The 18,294-nt window shown below is 40.7% G+C and overlaps 1 gene segment (V, D, J or C); it reads left to right on the plus strand.

Moving 5' to 3' along the window:
- Positions 1-10,029: 10,029 nt before the first annotated feature.
- On the plus strand, positions 10,030-10,815 carry LOC134738189 (T cell receptor alpha variable 4-like). The segment is given in 2 exon segments: positions 10,030-10,069; positions 10,520-10,815. Coding segments are annotated over 2 exon segments (336 nt in total).
- The last annotated feature ends 7,479 nt before the right edge of the window (positions 10,816-18,294 follow it).

The raw sequence follows: 18,294 nt of genomic DNA on the forward strand, positions 1-18,294 counted from the left end.
CAGTTTAAAAAAGAATGGAAAGAAGCTATCCTTGATCTCTATGTGCCAGGTGTGATTCCAAACATTAATGAACGCATTTAATTCTCAAAAGTATTATCATCAGCTTCACTTTACAGATGAAGAAGCAAAGTCACATAGAATTTAAGTATCTTGTTCAAGTCACAAAGTTAATAACTGGTAAATTGCAACCCAGGCAGTCTGTCTCTAGGGTACATGGTCCAACCACTCCACTCCTCTGCCAGTCTATAGGCTTCTTGAGGCAAGAGGCTGATTTTAGTGATGATGTAGCCCTAACTCCAGAAAGGGTCGCTGTCAAAAAAGTGTTGGTTATATGAATGAACAATAAACTGACACTCTAAACGGTTTGGTGTGTGCCAAGATAGAGAATTCAAAAAATGCTCTATGAGATGAGGATATAGGAATAGCTTAGCTGTGAAAGAAGACAGAAGCAGTCTGTAATGGGAAGAGTTTGAATCAAGGAAGGGTGTAAACATGTAGTTCTTATAAAGATAGTTGCTTACAGTTCCTATGTTCACATCTTACGTATGCTCTTGAGAGGAACTGGACTGAATGCACTTTTCTCTCTTTATCTTTTCCCAAGTTCGAGTGTCCTGGGAAGGGCTCTGTTTGACTCAGTGTGAGTTAGGTGGCTCTTCCTTGGACTAATCAGTGGTGGCCATGGGTGCAGGCTGCTTGGATTAGCCCAGCTTGGCTTCCACCTTTGGTGGCTGGGGGTGGGAGTGAGGATTCTGCAAGTTAGCAGCTCTATTTTGAACTACCTGGTTAAAAGGACTATGTCCCAAAATAAGTTAATTTTTACACAGGGATCTATATCTGTTTACTTTTTTCCCCAAATGGATAGCCAGTAGTTCTTATACCACCTCCTGAAAAATTCACTTTTACCCCATAGATTTGAAATACCACATTTACAGTATATTAAATTCCTAGATATACTCAGATCTACTTTTGAACTCTTGATTTTTATAGTTTTGTGCTAGAATGTGCTGCTTTAGGGAGATTCACCCTGCAGCCTTTGGTTTGTACCTTGTGATTTACCTGCCTTCTTTTGCTATCCCTCAATCCATCACATACCTTGAGGAGCCTTATACACAAGGATATGGACACCTTAGCCCACATGTCTACAGTCCAGGCAAACAGTGATCTTTTGACCACCCATTGGGCCTAGAGTTGTGTATACAGGTGGGATATCTGCTTCTGGGAAGATAATCCTTGAGATAGGCCCATGCAGATCTTAAAAGTGAGTTTGGGAATGTTTGTGCAGGGAATTCTGAAATCCTGGGTACCCAGAATATGGTCAAGAAGAGGTATTTAGACTCTAAAGGGCCACGTCTCCTTTGTCCTGTGATTTTCTTATGGGGAAAGGGATAGGAATAGCTGAATAATAGCTGGGGTGGAGGCACAGAACTCTGAGCAGGGACATCACTTGCTCAGGTCTAAGGGAGGCAGTGTTCTGTACCATTACTGCCAAAATACATTTGTATTCATGAAACCATGATATCTGTTTTAGATTTAAGTATACAGTTGCCATAACTCTAGGTAAGCGCTCAGCCACTATCACTGTTTCACTCCAAAGTAAGTTCATGTTCACAGGGATATTTTTATCACATTACACCATTGACCTGGCTGTGTGGCCTGTTTCTGCCTTTGATACTTATAAATACATTTTATGCAAGTCCTGCCAAGGAAAGAAGTCTTTCTATACAATTATGACTTATTTATTCATTTAGCTATTCACTTATTCACTCAATGATTATTTGTGGAGTTTTGACTATGTGCTCGGCATTGTTACCATCCTTGCAGATGCAGTGGTGAACAAATCTTTCCCTCCAGTCATTACCCAGGCTGCACACGTGTTCATATCATTTCCCTACCCAAATAGAACTACTTCTTAGTCAAAGAGATACAACTCTCAAGATTATTTCCTTCTCAGGAAAATTCTCCAAGGTTAAGCTAGGCCTTAGATATTAATCTTTTGTCATGTGGTAGTGATTGGTGGTGGTGGTGATGGGAGGGGAGTTATGTAGGGAAATGAGAATCCATATTTTCCCCCTTTTTTAAGGTGGCTCAGAGGGAACAACTATGTCTTTTTAGAAGTTCTGTTTTGACTTAAAGAAAAGTTAGTCTAGCATTCCTTTTTCCTGTTTGTTGGGAAATGCTCCTTATAAACAGATAAACTTCAGGAAAAACTAGAAATTCTGGAAAACTTATCTTCATAAGGTTTATTTTTCTCCCCCCTTTTATATCACTTCAAGAACTTTGTGGAAAGAGAACTGAATTAAGAATTAGGAAGCATAGGTTGTTTCTGATTCTTCCTCTAAGTAACTATGTGACATTGGACATGCCATTTCTACTCTATGTGCCTCATCTCTTAATTAATGAAATTGAGATAATTGAAAGGATTGTTGTGAGGATTGCTTTATGTGTGACATATGTCTTGGACCCCAAATAAGAGTGGGTATTTAGGTGGGCAGAGCAATCAGACACCTAAGACACCAACACTGTGGAGCCCTTATAAGTGCCCTGAACTGCTGACATTTGAGCTGTATCATGATAAATTACTTTATTTTGGCCTTTGTTACATCAGTTGGCCCTATATTCTAATTTAATCTTCTATACCTGAAAACCTGCTTTCAGGAAAGGAGCTAATATTATCTACTTACATTGCAGTTAAGTTGCATTTAAGCACCAACTTAAAAAAGTTATTTGTGGAATCACAGTTTTTGCCCTTGAAATACACTTTTAAGCATTTTAGAGAAGGTAAAGGTAGGGAAACATGTTTTGGGGAAGAAAAGTTGTCCTGATTTTGCTGAGAACACTATGTAGACAGTCATCTTCTCATCCATGTGAGAATCTGTCCCTGCCTGGATACAAGGGAGACACTTCTCCCTGCAATCTTCCCGTGCTACATTCAGTCCTCCCTCCTCTCATCTTTCCCTGATTGTGTAGTGAGTTTCACTGGGTTCTCTGAAAGAGTCTTTGAATTCCATTCTAATTCTTAAAAATTGTGCTTCTGTGATATGCAAGAGTTGGTGGGGGTTCCACCATGAATTCCAGGAGAGGCCATAGGTAAGTTGCGGTCACTAGCTGTCATCAGCACTGCAGGGATCCCACACAGATCCTGCAGAATGCCTCCTTCTGCAGTATAAGTAATGAACAAGTATTAAGTAAAGTGATATTTCATTTAACTATTAAATTAGCAATTGTGAACTATATAAACAATATTGACAAAGAGTAAATGGGTACTGAAGTGTACTATTGATGGCATAAACTCATATGATGCTTTTGGGAGGCAATCTGGCAATCTTCACTGTGTCTCTTTTCTCACTTTTTACTCACTCTTCTACCCACTGAAGTGTGCTTTTAACTTCCACCCTTGGCCCAACTATTCTTGCCAGGGTTAGCAACAGTTTCTTGGGTTACATCCAATGAATGATTGATTATTCCCTCTTTGAAACCTGGTCCTCTTTTGGTTTCTGGTACACCACTTTCCCTTTAAAAAAAAAAATTTGAGAGCTGACTTTCAATAGATCACAGTGAGGGAGCTGCTCTGCTACGTGTGAAACCCCAGCCCACCTCTCTCTTTTTGATGTTCTTATATCTTTGGCTGAACCTGCACTGTCTTTTTTTGTGGGCTTTTCTTCTGCTCGCTCTTTTATTGGGAACCTGCCCCGATATTTACGTAGGTTCTTTTCTATTTTTCCTAAGCGTCGACCAGCTTGAGAAATAAAGGGACAGAGTACAAAAGAGAAATTTTAAAGCTGGGCGTCCGGGGGAGACATCACATATCGGTAGGTTCCGTGATGCCCCACAAGCCACAAAAACCAGCAAGTTTTTATTAGGGAGTTTCAAAAGGGGAGGGAGTGTGCGAATAGGTGCGGATCACAGACATCAAGTACTTTACAAGGTAATAGAATATCACAAGGCAAGTGGAGGCAGGGTGAGATCACAGGACCGAGGCGAAATTAAAATTGCTAATGAAGTTTTGTGCACCATTGTCATTGATAACATCTTATCAGGAGACAGGGTTTTGAGATCAACTGGTCTGACCAAAATTTATTAGGTGGGAATTTCCTCTTCCTAATAAGCCTGGGAGCGCTATGGGAGACTGGAGTCTATTCACCTCTGCAGTCTCAACCATAAAAGACAGGCGCACTTGGGGTGGCTGTTTATAAGCCTATACCTCCAGGCGTGTATTCTCTCAGGGATGTTCCTTGCTGAGAAAAAGAATTCAGTGATATTTCTCCCATTTGCTTTTGAAGGAAGAGAAATATGGCTCTGTTCCACCCGGCTCACTGGCGGTCAAAGTTTAAGGTTATCTCTCTTATTCCCTGAACAATTGCTGTTATTCTGTTCTTTTTTCAAGGTGCCCACATTTCATATTGCTCAAACACACATGCTGTACAATTTGTGCAGTTAATGCAATTATTACAGGGTCCTGAGGCCATATACATTCTCCTCAGCTGACAGGATCAAGAGATTAAAGTAAAGACAGGCATAGGAAAGCACAAGGGTATTGACTGGGGAAGTGATGTGTCCATGAGATCTTTACAATTTATGTTTAGAGATTGCAGTAAAGACAGGCATAAGAAATTATAAAAGTATTAATTTGGGGAACTAATAAATGTCCATGAAATCTTCACAATCCATGTTCTTCTGCCACGGCTTCAGCCGGCCCCTCCATTTGGGGTCCCCAAATGGACCCAATGGGTTCCTGCAACACTCTTTAAAGTTGGTGTTCTTCAATGAGAACACATGGACACAGGAAGGGGAACATCACACTTCAGGGACTGTTGTGGGTTGGGGGGAGGGGGGAGGGATAACATTGGGAGATATACCTAATGCTAGATGACGAGTTGGTGGGTGCAGTGCACCAGCATGGCACATGTATACATATGTAACTTACTGCACATTGGGCACATGTACCATAAAACCTAAAGTATAATAATAATAATAATAATAATAATAATTACAATAAAAGAAAAAAAAAAAAGTTGGTGTTCTTTTTTGTGTTTTTTTTTTTTTTTTTTTTTGAGACAGTCTCGCTCTTGTCACCTAGGCTGGAGTGCAGTGGTGTGATCTCGGCTCACTGCAACCTCTGCCTCCCGGGTTCAAGCAATTCTCCTTCCTCAGCCTCCTGAGTAGCTGGGATTACAGGTGCCTGCCACCACCATGCCCAGCTAATTTTTGTACTTTTAGTAGAGATGGGGTTTCACCATGTTGGCCAGGCTGGTCTCGAACTCCTGACCTCAGGAGTCCGCCAGTTGGTGTTCTTTAGGATTCTTCCCTTGACCTATTTATTTTCTCAGTCAAAAATTCTTTCTGGGTAATATTATCCATGCTCATGCTTTGACTATTGTTTGCTCATTATTTTCAGCTCATATATCTCTTCTGAGCTTCAGTTTAATATATCAAACTGGGTTTTTGACCTATGTGAATTTTCCAGAAGCACCTCAAATCAAATGGTGCAAAGCTTAGCTCTTTATCTTTCTTCCTTTCTCCCCCACTCCACCATATGAAACAAAACAAAACAAGATAAATTCGCTCTTTCTTTTGTGTTTTTCATATCAAACAACAGGACCATCATCTACCCAAGAGCCATCCACTCTCTTGCTTCAAGTCTGTCCAGATGCTGTGCCTTCTGCCTCTTTCTACTCAGCCCAGTCTTCATCATGCTCATTCTTCCTCTTCTCTTAAGTTTTAGTTTAGGTGGGTGTCACTCCTGCTGGGAAGTCTTCCTGCAATCCTACAACCAAAACCATTTCACTTCCTTGTGTTCCTATAGTACTCTATGCTTTCCCTACCACGGCTGTTATCATGAGGACTATCATTGCTATTAAAATCCTCTTCCTTCCCACTAGACCGCTGGGTCTTTCTTGTCATTGAATGGCCAGTGTCTGCCTCAGTGCCTGACTCTAAAAGGGGCTCCGCAAATATTTGTTGATTGAATAAATTGATACTTCCCAAGACTCTTAAACTGTTCTTACTCGAATTCAGGAAATCCTCCTTGCAGAAGCTAGTCTAAATAAATAATTGGAAGTTTAGACAAAGATTTATGTACAAAGGTTTTTATCATAGTATTCTTTCTAAAATCCAAATGTTTAATACTAGAGAAATTGGTAAATAAATTATAGCACATTTGTACCATGGACTATGTTGAGGCTATTAAAATTGGATTTTTGTGTATATTTATTGACAAAAAAAGTTTGGAAAATAATATCAAGTTGAAAAAACCTCCAGCATGTGCAAATGTGTGTTTGTTCATGTGCATACACAATTCAGTTGTGCTAACAATAGTCATGCAAAAACAAAGGATTAAAAAGCGGTGTGCCTAAATATTATCAATGATTTTTTCTGGGATATGGTACTACACATGATTTTAAAAACACTTTCCTATATTTTCCAAATTCTGTATTTAGAATTCATTATTCTTCTAACCAGAAAAAAATCCCACTTAAAAAAAATTTAATATATCCCTCTTGTAGTTGGCTATTGCTATAGGGTGTGGTTTTCTTTCATAACCTTAGGAACTTTCTAAAATTTGTTTTAACAATGGTCTAAATTTTTTATTACAATATACATAAAAAACAACATTAATGTATGTGATATGCTCCTATGTGTTCACCCAAATACTTTTGAACACCAAAAATGTTTTGCAAAGGAGTATGTATATATCAGTTAAGGTTCTCCAGAGAAACAGAACTAATAGGATGTCATCTATCTATCTATCTATCTATCTATCATCTATCTATCTATCTATAAATATTTACTGGAATATATATATTTATTGGAATATACATGTAATTGTTGGTTATATATAAATCTTGGTCCAAGTCTAAAGGCTCAAGAATCAGAAGCACTGATGTTGGAAGGCAGGGAAGATGGATGTCCCAGCTCAAGGAGAGAGAGAAAAGTTGTCCTTCCTCTGCCTTTTTGTTCTATTCAGGCCCTCAGTGAATCGGATGATGCCCACCTGCATTGATTAGGGTGGTCTTTACTCAGTCTACCAATTGAAACGTGAATATTTTCTGAAAACACCCTCACAGACACACCCCACAATAACATTTTACCAGCTACCTGGGTATCCTTTAGCCTAGCCAGGTTGACACATAAAGTCAACCATCACAACCTATGTAACATATAATATATAATATAATTATTAGCACCGCATATTAGTTTGCTAAGGCTGTGGTAACAAGAGGCCACAAACAGGGTGGCTTAAACAACAGAAATGTATTGTTTCACAGTTCTGGGGGACAGGAGTTCAAAATCAAGGTGTTGGCATGGTTGGTTCCTTCCGAGGGCTGTGATGGAAGGACCTGTTCTAGGCCTCTGTTCTTGGCTTGTAGATGGCCATCTTCTCCCTGTACCTCTTCAAATTTTCCTTCTATTTTTGTCCATCTTGGTGTCCATATTCCCCCTTTTTATAAGGACACCAGTCATCATTCACCAGTTTGGATTCGAGCCCACCCAAATACCACATTTTAACTTGATTACCTGTAAAAACTGTTTCCAAATAAGGTCACCTTCTGAGGTACTAGGGATTTGAACTCCAATATGCATATATACTTTTTGGGTGGGAGGAAGACACAATTCAACCCACAACACACCACTACCATCAATAATTACTTTCATTCCATAGGCCGAGGGATAGAAAAACTTCTAGTGTTTCTGCCTCCAGTTGCCTGGTATCCAGTAATAATCTCCGAAGTGAGGTAACAGGTGGCAACACAGAAACTTCAGGTTCCATTTTTTGGCCTGAAAAAGGAAGACCATTTTGGCTTGGTGATATTTCCTGCATTAAACATAGTTTTTTTTTTTTTTTTTTTTTTTTTGAGACAGAGTCTGGCTCTGTTGCCCAGGCTGGAGTGCAGTGGTACCATCTCAGCTCACTGCAACCTCCGCCTCTTGGGTTCAAGCGATTCTCCTGCCTCAGCCTCCTGAGTAGCTGGGACTACAGGCACGCACCACCACCACGCCCAGCTAATTTTGTATTTTTAGTAGGGACGGGGTTTCACTGTATTAGCCAGGATGGTCTTGATCTCCTGATCTCATGATCCGCCCGCCTCTGCCTCCCAAAGAGCTGGGATTACAGGCGTGAGCCACCGCGCCTGGCCCATAGTTTGTATTTTTATAGAACACTCTAGTTTAGAAATAACTTACTTATGTTCGTTTAATCCTTATAATCTGTCTTGCCGAGATGAAGAAATTGTGCCTCTCAAATGGTGATTTGAACAAAATCGCACAGCTATCAAATCCAAAGGATTGTTTCAATTCAGTGTGTCTAACTTCTCACTCAGTGTTTTCTTCCATAACTGAACATAGACTCCATAGTCCAAACCAAGCTCTCTGCTATTGCGTTTACAAAGAAATGTGATATTCCATAAATTGTGCCGATCTGAGACCTACTGACTTGTGTGAAACATTTTTTCTGAGTATAGTTACCACAAGAGGTCGCTGTTGCAACGAGTTGAGTTTAAAGGGTAACCCATTTATTTTCATTTCTGTACAAGGTGTTCTAGTATCTTCAGGTCCCTCATAAAAACATCTTTGCTCCTTCACTTGTTACTGAGGAAAGCCTGGTTATTTATTTCATGACTTGTGATAGCTCCTGTGTCAAAATGTTACTAGAAGCCATCAACACTCACTGATTTTTTTTTTTTTTTGCATGGGAAAATGGAAAAATTGCTGATTCAGAATGCTTTCGGCAATTCTAGACCTAGAAGAGGCACCTCCCAAATATTTTCCAGTGATTTTTTTCATTCCTATATTATAAGAGAAAAGAACTCAAACAACATACCACTATCTTTTCCACATTAATGTGAGTATGTAACAGGTTTTGTTTATAGCATTCGGCTGATTCAATGAGTACTACTGTGTCTTTTGGATTCAGTGAATACTACTGTGTCTTTTGGCTCTTTTCCTGAATGGCTTTATTTTTCTTTTCAGTTTTTGTGCTTCTGTTATAGGATTTATACTAATTATTTCCTGAAGGAAGTGTGTACAGTAACTACAAAAAATTAGACATATAATCCTACACAACTGCCTTCTACTAGCCATGGTACTCTGCACTCTGAATCAGATGAGAAGAAAGGGAAAGGAACTACGATTTACTGTTGACTACATGCCACAGGTTGAAACCCTGAAATACATATTATTGTCCCCATTTTACAGATGAAGAAACCAAGACTCAGAGGAGTGAGCTGCCTGAGGTCACAAGGTGGCAGAGTTGAGATTTAGATTTAGATCTGTCTCACACAGCCTGTGCCTTTTCTTCTTGTTCACCTCACCTCCTCCTTGGTTAAGTGAGTGATTCCAGACCAAATGTCCTATCCTAGCTGGTCAGCAGGGACTAATGAGGGGTTTGTTCCTCTATTTAATATCTGTTACACAGGGTCTGAGAAGAAGGTATTAGTTGTGGACTTAGTGGGATTATAAATGATCCCAGGGAATCAGGAGATGGAAGGTCCAGTCCAGACTGCCTCATTTGCTCTTTCTTGGAATAGGATTAGGAATCCCTGTTTCTTCTTGGCTAAATAGGGGTCAGTGGAGCATTGCAGGGCATAAAGTACAAAGTCAGGCAGGTTACACTTAGACCATGACTGTCAATGAGTCCATGACTGTCAGACCGACTACAGTAGATGACCACCCTCTGGGGCTGTGGAAAGTGATGTGATGGGGAATAGGAGCCCAGTGGAATTCTACCTTCTCATAGCTTTGCCTCATTTGGACCAAATCTTTAAGAGATTAGACCTCTGCAAAGATCTAAAATGAAATTCAGGCTGCTGTGCTTCAGTACCAGCAGTTTTCGCTCCCTACTCTTCTTGGGGGTTTAGTTGAACTTTGAGGGGAGCCCCGCTCTGAGGAGCTGCTGCCCTGCTATTGGCTGCTCTCCTGGGACAGCCCTGAGTGATAGCTGCTGGTGTGGGCCCTGACAGTTGCTGCTGGGCTCATTGCAGCTCAGACACAGCAAAAGAGCCTAGAACCTGGGTCCTAGTTTGCACCTAGGATATGAGGCAAGTGGCGAGAGTGATCGTGTTCCTGACCCTGAGTGAGTTATTTTGGGGTGAAGAGGAATGGGATCTGGGCCTGATGATGCTGGAAAAGAATCTGGAACTTTGCCTGCTAGCAGTTGCTCTTTATCCAAGATGTAGAAGGATAGCTTCAGGGTCCCATTTTTCTCCAGGCAGCTCCTGAGCATTTATGTGAGATGTGTCTCAGGGCAGCAAAGATTTTTGGGGTTTCTAATCCCTAGGGTCTATCCGTGGGAGAGGGATAGTAAACCTGACACTTCTGTGTATGTTTTCATGGGCCTCCCTGGGATAAATATTTTTGTACTGAAATGTAAATGAGAAGTAAATTGTATGTGCCTATATATGGCAGGGAAGTAGAGCGTGGGGATGGATTTGACTGTGAGAGGGAACCGTGGGGCTGCTGAGTGGGACCGTCTAACTTACCTTGCTTTCAGGATACGGGCTAGGATTGTGTTTTACTCCCATAGGTACTTTGAGCCTTGCTAAGACCACCCAGCCCATCTCCATGGACTCATATGAAGGACAAGAAGTGAACATAACCTGTAGCCACAACAACATTGCTACAAGTGATTATATCATGTGGTACCAACAGTTTCCCAGCCAAGGACCACGATTTCTTATTCAAGGATACAAGACAAACGTTATAAATGAAGTGGCCTCCCTGTTTATCCCTGCTGACAGAAAGTCCAGCACTCTGAGCCTGCCCCGGGTTTCCCTGAGCGACACTGCTGTGTACTACTGCCTTGTGGGTGACACACAGTGAGACAGATGGGCCTGCACCTGTGCAGTTTTCCTCTGTGGGGTTGGAGTCACAGCCTAGAAAGAAGTCCAAAAATGCTTTCTAAAATTTTTATTTTCAAAAGGTATTAGCAAATTTATGTATTCTTCTACTATTTGCAAAATTTATCTTATTTTTTAAACAGGCATTTCACTTACATTATCTAAAATTAAAAAAGTATAAAAGGGCATATAGCATGATGTCTTCCTTCCACCACGGTCCCTGAGTACTCAATTTTCAAAGTGAAGTATCTGTGGTATTTATACTGTTGTTGCTAAGTTCACTGGTACTCCTCAGTTTGTGTGTATAGATAGACACACACTACATATACTTTATATGCATACCACTCACAGTCAACATGGGCAATGTGCTTCTTAGCTTTTGAAACATTTAGCCTAAGTATCAGGTTATTACTTATAGCTGCACACATTTTGAACATTTCTGTGGCCATTTGCAAGTAGCTACGTGCTGGTTTCCATGCGTCCCCTGAGATTAGATCTCTCACTCTCTCTGTTGCCTGTCTTTCCCTTTTCTTTTGTCCCACTTCCCTATTGTGGATGGTAAGTAATGGAAAATGGAGATGATGGTAGAGGAGGAGATGGGAGAGAATTTGTTTCTGATTTGCATTGTAGACTATTTTTGAAACATCTAAATCAGGAACAGAGATTCCGGATCATTATTAGCTTTTAAAGTTGGGTTCTTTGAGGCCCCAAAGAGACAAGAATAACAGAAAATTTGCTGAGAATCCTGCTTGGGCTTCTGAGGCTTCCTTCATTAGGATCATGGGGTATGTTTTTGTTTGTTTGTTTTTTTGTGGGATGTTGCCTCTGATTTTGATCACAGGGAAAGCAATATTTGGTAATTTTTTAATTGAGAATGAGAGAATCAGGCTATGTGGCGGGAGGAGGTTTCCATCTAGTTTATCTGAGGGTTTGGTGGGGGAGTAGTATTGTGGAAAGAAAACAAACATTTGTAGAGTATTCGAGCCTATACACTCATCTCCTTTGTCTGACTTCTCTACACAGCGACGAGGAGCCGGCAGAAAGTGGGAGTCCTGGTCCCCAAATGTCCAGGACGCAGCCAACTCTTCTCTGAAGTGCTCCACTATTTCCAGTACTTCATGTGGCACAGACAATATCCTCAAAAAAGCCTAGTGTTTCTGATTTTCATATTCTCAATGGAGAAAATGAGGAAGGAATATTTACAGCTCATTTGAATAAAGACAATGAATACACCTCTTTGCACAAAACAGACCCAAAGGCTGGAGACTCTGACACCTACATCTTTGTGAGAAGCTCAGAGTGATTCCAAAGTCCCTGGAGAGCCTCTGCCAAAAGCTGCACTCCAGTCATGAGAGTTGAGAGAGTGGGATAGAGGGGCATCTCTGTAGGCATTCCTGCCTACTTATGAAAATCAATACCCACATATGAGAGGCTGTGTGGGATTATCTAAAGAAGATATTATACTATTCTGTAGATAATTGATCTGGAAAAAAAATTAAAGGTGGAATATTGGATTGGAAAATTTCAAAATGTTTTCTATCCACTTGGAGTTCATCCCATGCCTGTTCTTGGGATCTTAGTTGGATGATGCCTTTGGGGTAGTCCAGAGGAAAAGAGCTGTGCTGTGGAGATGGGGAGCCGGGTTATGGTCCAGGTTCTTTCAAGGAGGCACTAACTGTGAGGAAACAACACAACTAGCTTTTGTTTCAAGGTCTGCTTTTATGAACAGGTATCTGTATGTTGGCCACTTTGGAAGAAAGAGTTGAATAGCCACTGAAGGATGGTGGAAAGGGCACTCTAATTCTAGTTGTACTTTATTTTTGCTACATGCTCTGGGCAGCAAAACAGCCTGGAAAAATAATCAGCTCTAAAGCCAGGCATTCCCGGGTTTGAATCTGAGATCTCCTGCTGTAAGAGTTTGACCTTAGCCAAATACTTTTGGCATTTGAGCTTTAATACTTTGTCTATAAAATGAGGGTCGTAATACTATTTTCCAGGGTTCTTCTGTGGTTAAAAGAATATCACTAAGAATGTCCTGATTTAATCAGCACTCATCAGATTAATGCTATCTATATCCTGCATTATCATTGCTATTAAACCTCACTTGCAACCCAAAAAGCTGTTTGGAGGATGACATCACATCCTGGGTGTTCAGACTCTTCAGAAACTGAAAAAGACCTGAGCCAATATAAGAACATTTTTTTGGGAGTTAAAACTCTTGGTCTGTGACAAAAAGATCAATAAATTGACCAGCTATTTCTCTGTAGAAAAATCCGTGATTTTTTAAAGCAAAATGATGTCCAGGGTGAGGGTTTCAAGGTCCAAGTAGATAAATGATGGTTCATGGAATCATTGCAGAGTCTAGACTCCCAGGTATGGTGGTGACTCCATGCCTTCAGGCTGAAGACATTTGGTATGAATAAATGATTACAAAGTGTTCAGAGCTTTGTCTAATTGCAGAGACCAGAATGAATTTTGGTCTGAGTGTCAGGAAGTGAATAGTTTATGAAGGCATCCAGCCCTGTTCTTATGCAGTGATAGGACTTCCATTATAGTAATCAGAAGCAGAAGTATTTACGAAACATTACTTTGAGTGTGTGAGGAGAAAATAAGCTTTGAGCTGGATTAAGGGTTAACACTTTAATTAAGGTAAGATAAGTTTTTTAATATGTGAAGATGAGACTGTTTTTATACTTAAAATTAATTGTAAAATTTGGGAGTTTTACCCAAATATTAAACAAAGGAGTAAGAGGAGATGACAAAAATCAAGCTGTCCTACATTTTCCCCCTTCAGCCCAGCCCAGTTTATAAGCCAGTTTATTAATAAATCAAGAGACAGAAGTATAAATATCCTGATAAGTTTTCAGAACAAAATTTTCACTCTTAGTAATTCCTATTAAATGAGTCTGACTTAGCTTCTCAATTTAGATATTATAGAAGTTTATCCCCATTTTCCTTCGCTGCTAAACCCTGTGCTTGGTTCCCATACAGGTGCTTATGATACTGTTTCCTCTGGGTGAGTAAAATTCTATTTTATCCTCTTGTTCTCTAGAAGTTCAGTATTGCAATTGGATTCTGAATAGAGATACCTTCTCTTCATAGGTAAGTCTATTCTGGTCTCACTGACACTGTATTGATATTGCCAGAGGAACCAGAGGCCCAGTCAGTAACCCAGCCTGTCTCTGAAGGAGCCCTGGTTCTGCTGAGGTGCAACTACTCATCGTCTGTTCCACCATATCTCTTCTGGTATATGCAATCCTTCAACCAAGGGCTCCAGGTTCTTCTGAAATACACATGTCAGCAGCCTTATCACAGGCAACAAAAGTTTTGAGGCTGAATTTAGGAAGATGGAAACCTCTTTTCACCTGAAGAAAGCCTCAGCCCATTTGAGTGACTAGGTTGAGTATTTCTGTGCTGTGAGTGACAGTCTGTCTGTGGCTGAAGAGGGAGCTCAACACAAACTTCTGGGAAGTGTGAGCCTTTCAGGGACTCAAGGGCTTGACCTGGAGAATTCTCAGTGAGATGCCATATTCTATAAAGACAAGTAGGGCAGAAGGAATTAAGTGTGTAGCTCTTGTGCAGAAGCTGGTCTTTACTTACTCTTCGAAGAGTCAGGATTCATGAAAAAGGGCAATTCATGAGAAATGCACAACGTCTGCAACAGACTGGAGACTGGAACCTCCTCAGAGAATCACTTCAAATGGGACAGTGGCAGGGCTGTTTTGGGGTGGGGATTGCCAGGTGACCAGTGACCAGACATTAGAAAGTGCTGCAAAAATCTGTACCGAGGCTTCTTTCTAACTGAGTGGGTTTTCCTACAGTAATACGCAGACAATCACACCCATATAAATGGATCTGTGTGAATATTTGGAAAACTGAATGGGGAGATGAAGGTTAAGAACAGTTAGGGGAAGGAACTGGATAGCATGTGATCAAATTAAATCACTAAGCACACAAGGAGACTACTTACTGATTGTTCCTGTCACTTACTCAGCTCTTCCATTTTGCATCATCTCAAAAAGATGGAGCTTGGATCTTCATGAATCCATAAATAGATCAAGTTGAGGCCTGGGCTATGATAGCATGATAGATATGATTACCTGAGCTTAGTTAAGAGTAGGATTCTTTTCAACCTAAATGCCCATCAATGATAGACTAGATAAAGAAAATGTGGTACATATATACCATGAATATTATGCAGCCATACTTTGCAGGAACGTGCATCGAGCTGGAGGCCATTATTCTTAGCAAACTTATGCAGGAACAGAAAACCAAATACTGCATGTTCTCACTTACAGGTGGAAGCTAGATGATGAGAACACATGGACACATAGAGGGGAACAACAGACCCTGGGGCCTATTGAAGAGTGAAAGGTGGGATAAAAAAGATCAGGAAAAATAACTAATGGGTACTAGGCTTAATTACCTGGGTGATGAAATAGTCTGTACAACAAACCCCATGACACAAATATACCTATGTAACGAACCTGCACACGTACCCCTGAACTTAAAATAAAGGTAAAATTAAAAAATAAGATTATTTTAGGCTGGGCACAGTGGCTCATGCCTGTAATCCCAGAACTTTGGGAGGCTGAGGTGGGCGGATCACCTAAGGTCAGGAGTTTGAGACCAGCCCGGCCACCATGGTGAAACCCCGTGTCTACTAAAAATACAAAAATTAGCTGGGTGTGGTGGCGCATGCTGTAATCCCAGCTAGTCAGGAGGCTGAGGCAGGAGACTTGCTTGAACTCAAGAGGTGGAGGTTGCAGTGAGCCGAGATGGTGCCATTGCAATCCAGCCTAGGCAACAAGAGCGAGACTCAGTTTAAAAAAAAAAAAAAAGATTCGTTTAAAGTGAAGCAGGGCTTTACTGTAAAATAGATATGTTATTTATATATCTAATATATAGATCTGTCTATGTGTCCTCTCTCTCTCCAGTTTCCTAATTTTTTAAAACTAAAATTATTAAAATTACCTTCTTCTCTAAATTAGAAATGTCTTCAATGTCTTCAATACTCCTGATGAACTTCCTCCATCTACATCTACTCTGAGGAAAAAGACAATGGAATGAAGGAAATAAGGAACAAAAGTGGAGATAGCGGAAGTGGGAAAAAAGTAAGAAAATGCTGGAGGAAAAAGGAGAAACATTTTGTGTGGACTTCAAAATATGGCCTTCAGCACATGTTCACAGCACAGAATCAGCTGTGTAGGTTTTGGAGTGTAAAGAAAAAGGTCTGGATGGAAGAAGAGAGGAGGGGGAGGGGCAAATGTAATCAAGGAAGGCATCCTACACATGTCCTATTTCTTTTATCACCAATTGAAGCCTTATTTTAGACATACACTATGTTCACATATAAATATAAATATATTTTTAGATTTACAAATCTATTCTAACTTGTTTTATTTGTATTTACTTTTCTTAAAATGGGGATAAACAAAATGATATGTACCATAAAAGAGGGTATTCCTTTGTTAGACCCTCAATGTAAATAAATTCTCAAATTCTCTGCCTAACTATGTGCCTTGATTCTTGTTTAGAAAGTCAGATCACTGAAACTATGACTCTCCAGGGATATTGACCCAGATGAGGCCCCTCTTTCCCTCTGAGTCATCTTCTCGCTTTTCTCATCCTCCTTGCAAACTTTCAAAATCTCTGTCTAAAATAGTTCTCAGTAAAGATTGGGGATATTGGGGATATATCCCGTTACTGCTTCCTTCACCTCCACCAGGCTCTGTCCCCCCACCCCCTCACACACCTGAGAAAGATTACACATTTAGACTGGGCTGGGCCACCATCGTTGGAGTTTCCTCTTAAGAAACATAATGCAAAGCTCTGCTGTGAGTGTTATTGGTGCTCAGTGAGTCTGTTGGAACCTATTAATTGTAAGAACACAATTTGACTGGACCCAAGACTTGACAACCTTCAGAACAGCAACCAGGCAAGGAGCCATGGAGAGGAGACTGGAAGCTCCGCTGGGGCTTCTGTGGGTCCAGGTTTGCTGTGAGTTGGGCCATCTCAGATGGGGGCTGTGGGGTGTTCCACAGCTGACAAGAGAAGGGAGGGAAGGGAGGGCTGGGGCTGGACTCTCCTACATCCTCATGGGTGTTTCTTGGGCTATCTTACATGTTTGGAAAATGCATCAGTGATTCCCCAGTGACATCATATGCGTTTGTCTTTCTCTTTCCAAGAAGGGGTGAGAGGGGTGCAGGTGGAGAAGGGTCCTTCAGCCCTAAGTCTCCAAGAGGGAACCAGCCCCACTCTGAGGTGCAACTTTTAAAAATTATTTTTATTTTAAATTTTTGTGAGTACACAGTAGGTACATGAAGTGTTTTGTACCTACTATAAAATATTTAGTAGTACTACACTTTCTTTATTCAATCTACCATTGATGAGCACCTGGGTTGATTCCATGTCACTGCTATTGTGAATAGCACAGTGCTGAACATATGAAATAATGTGTTTGTTTGGTAGAATGATGTATTTTCTTTTGGGTATATACCCAGTAATGGAATTGCTGGGTCAAATGGTAGCTGTGCTCTAAGTTCTTTGAGAAATCTCCAGAATGCTTTCTACAGTGGCTGGACTAATTTACATGCCCATTAACAGTGTGTAAGTATTCTAAGGTAAATTATTTATAGTAATAAATGAGCAGAATGTTTTTTATAAAAGTCAATAAAGAAAGAAACAAATTTTGACAGTTTCTACACAGTGACTTCTAAGGAAATGTTAATTTGAATTCTCCTATGAAATGATGATTCACCCATTGCTCTCTGTTCTGCAGAAGCATCCTCTGATACTTCTAGTAGGTCTCAATGACTCAGGTATTAGAAGACAGAAGGCAAAGAAGGCCAGGGTCATTTTATTTCCCAAGACGGTGGATTGGAGGCATTGTTAGTATGCCTCTCCCACTTGAAAAGACAAAATAATGCATAGAGATTCACACTGTGAACTTTTTTCAAGAAGCAACAAAGGAACTTAACAGAGAAAGTGAAGCAAATCACAGACCTTTTGAAAGAAGTGGTGGGCAGCAGCCTACACTGAACCAGATGGAAAACTGAGTCTTCAGAGCATGAGGGGGGAGAGATTGCTACAGTGACACACAATCCCAAGGGGAGCTGGGCAATCCAGGGCATGGGGGAAGGCCTTAACCTCACCCAGCATTGGAGCTGATTTAGTGAGCAGCAGAAAGTATATGAGAAGGAGTAGCCTTGGGATGTGCTTTGCGTGCACTCCCAGACTCCAGCGGGGATAGAGGGAGGTCATTTCTGATCCTACCTCACAGGGGACCTTGCAGAACTTTGCTAACTAATTCAGGTATATAGGTTGAGAGATGTCTCCCTCCCGGGATACTAGGAACAATATTACAGGGTGGGTGTATACCCACCGCAATTTTGGGAGTAATATCATCTGCTCCCTTCATGGATATTAGGAACAATATCACAGGCGGGGTGTTTTCCCCACC

The sequence above is a fragment of the Pongo pygmaeus genome, chromosome 15 (assembly GCF_028885625.2).
Source record: "Pongo pygmaeus isolate AG05252 chromosome 15, NHGRI_mPonPyg2-v2.0_pri, whole genome shotgun sequence".
Taxonomy (NCBI): Eukaryota; Metazoa; Chordata; class Mammalia; order Primates; family Hominidae; genus Pongo; species Pongo pygmaeus.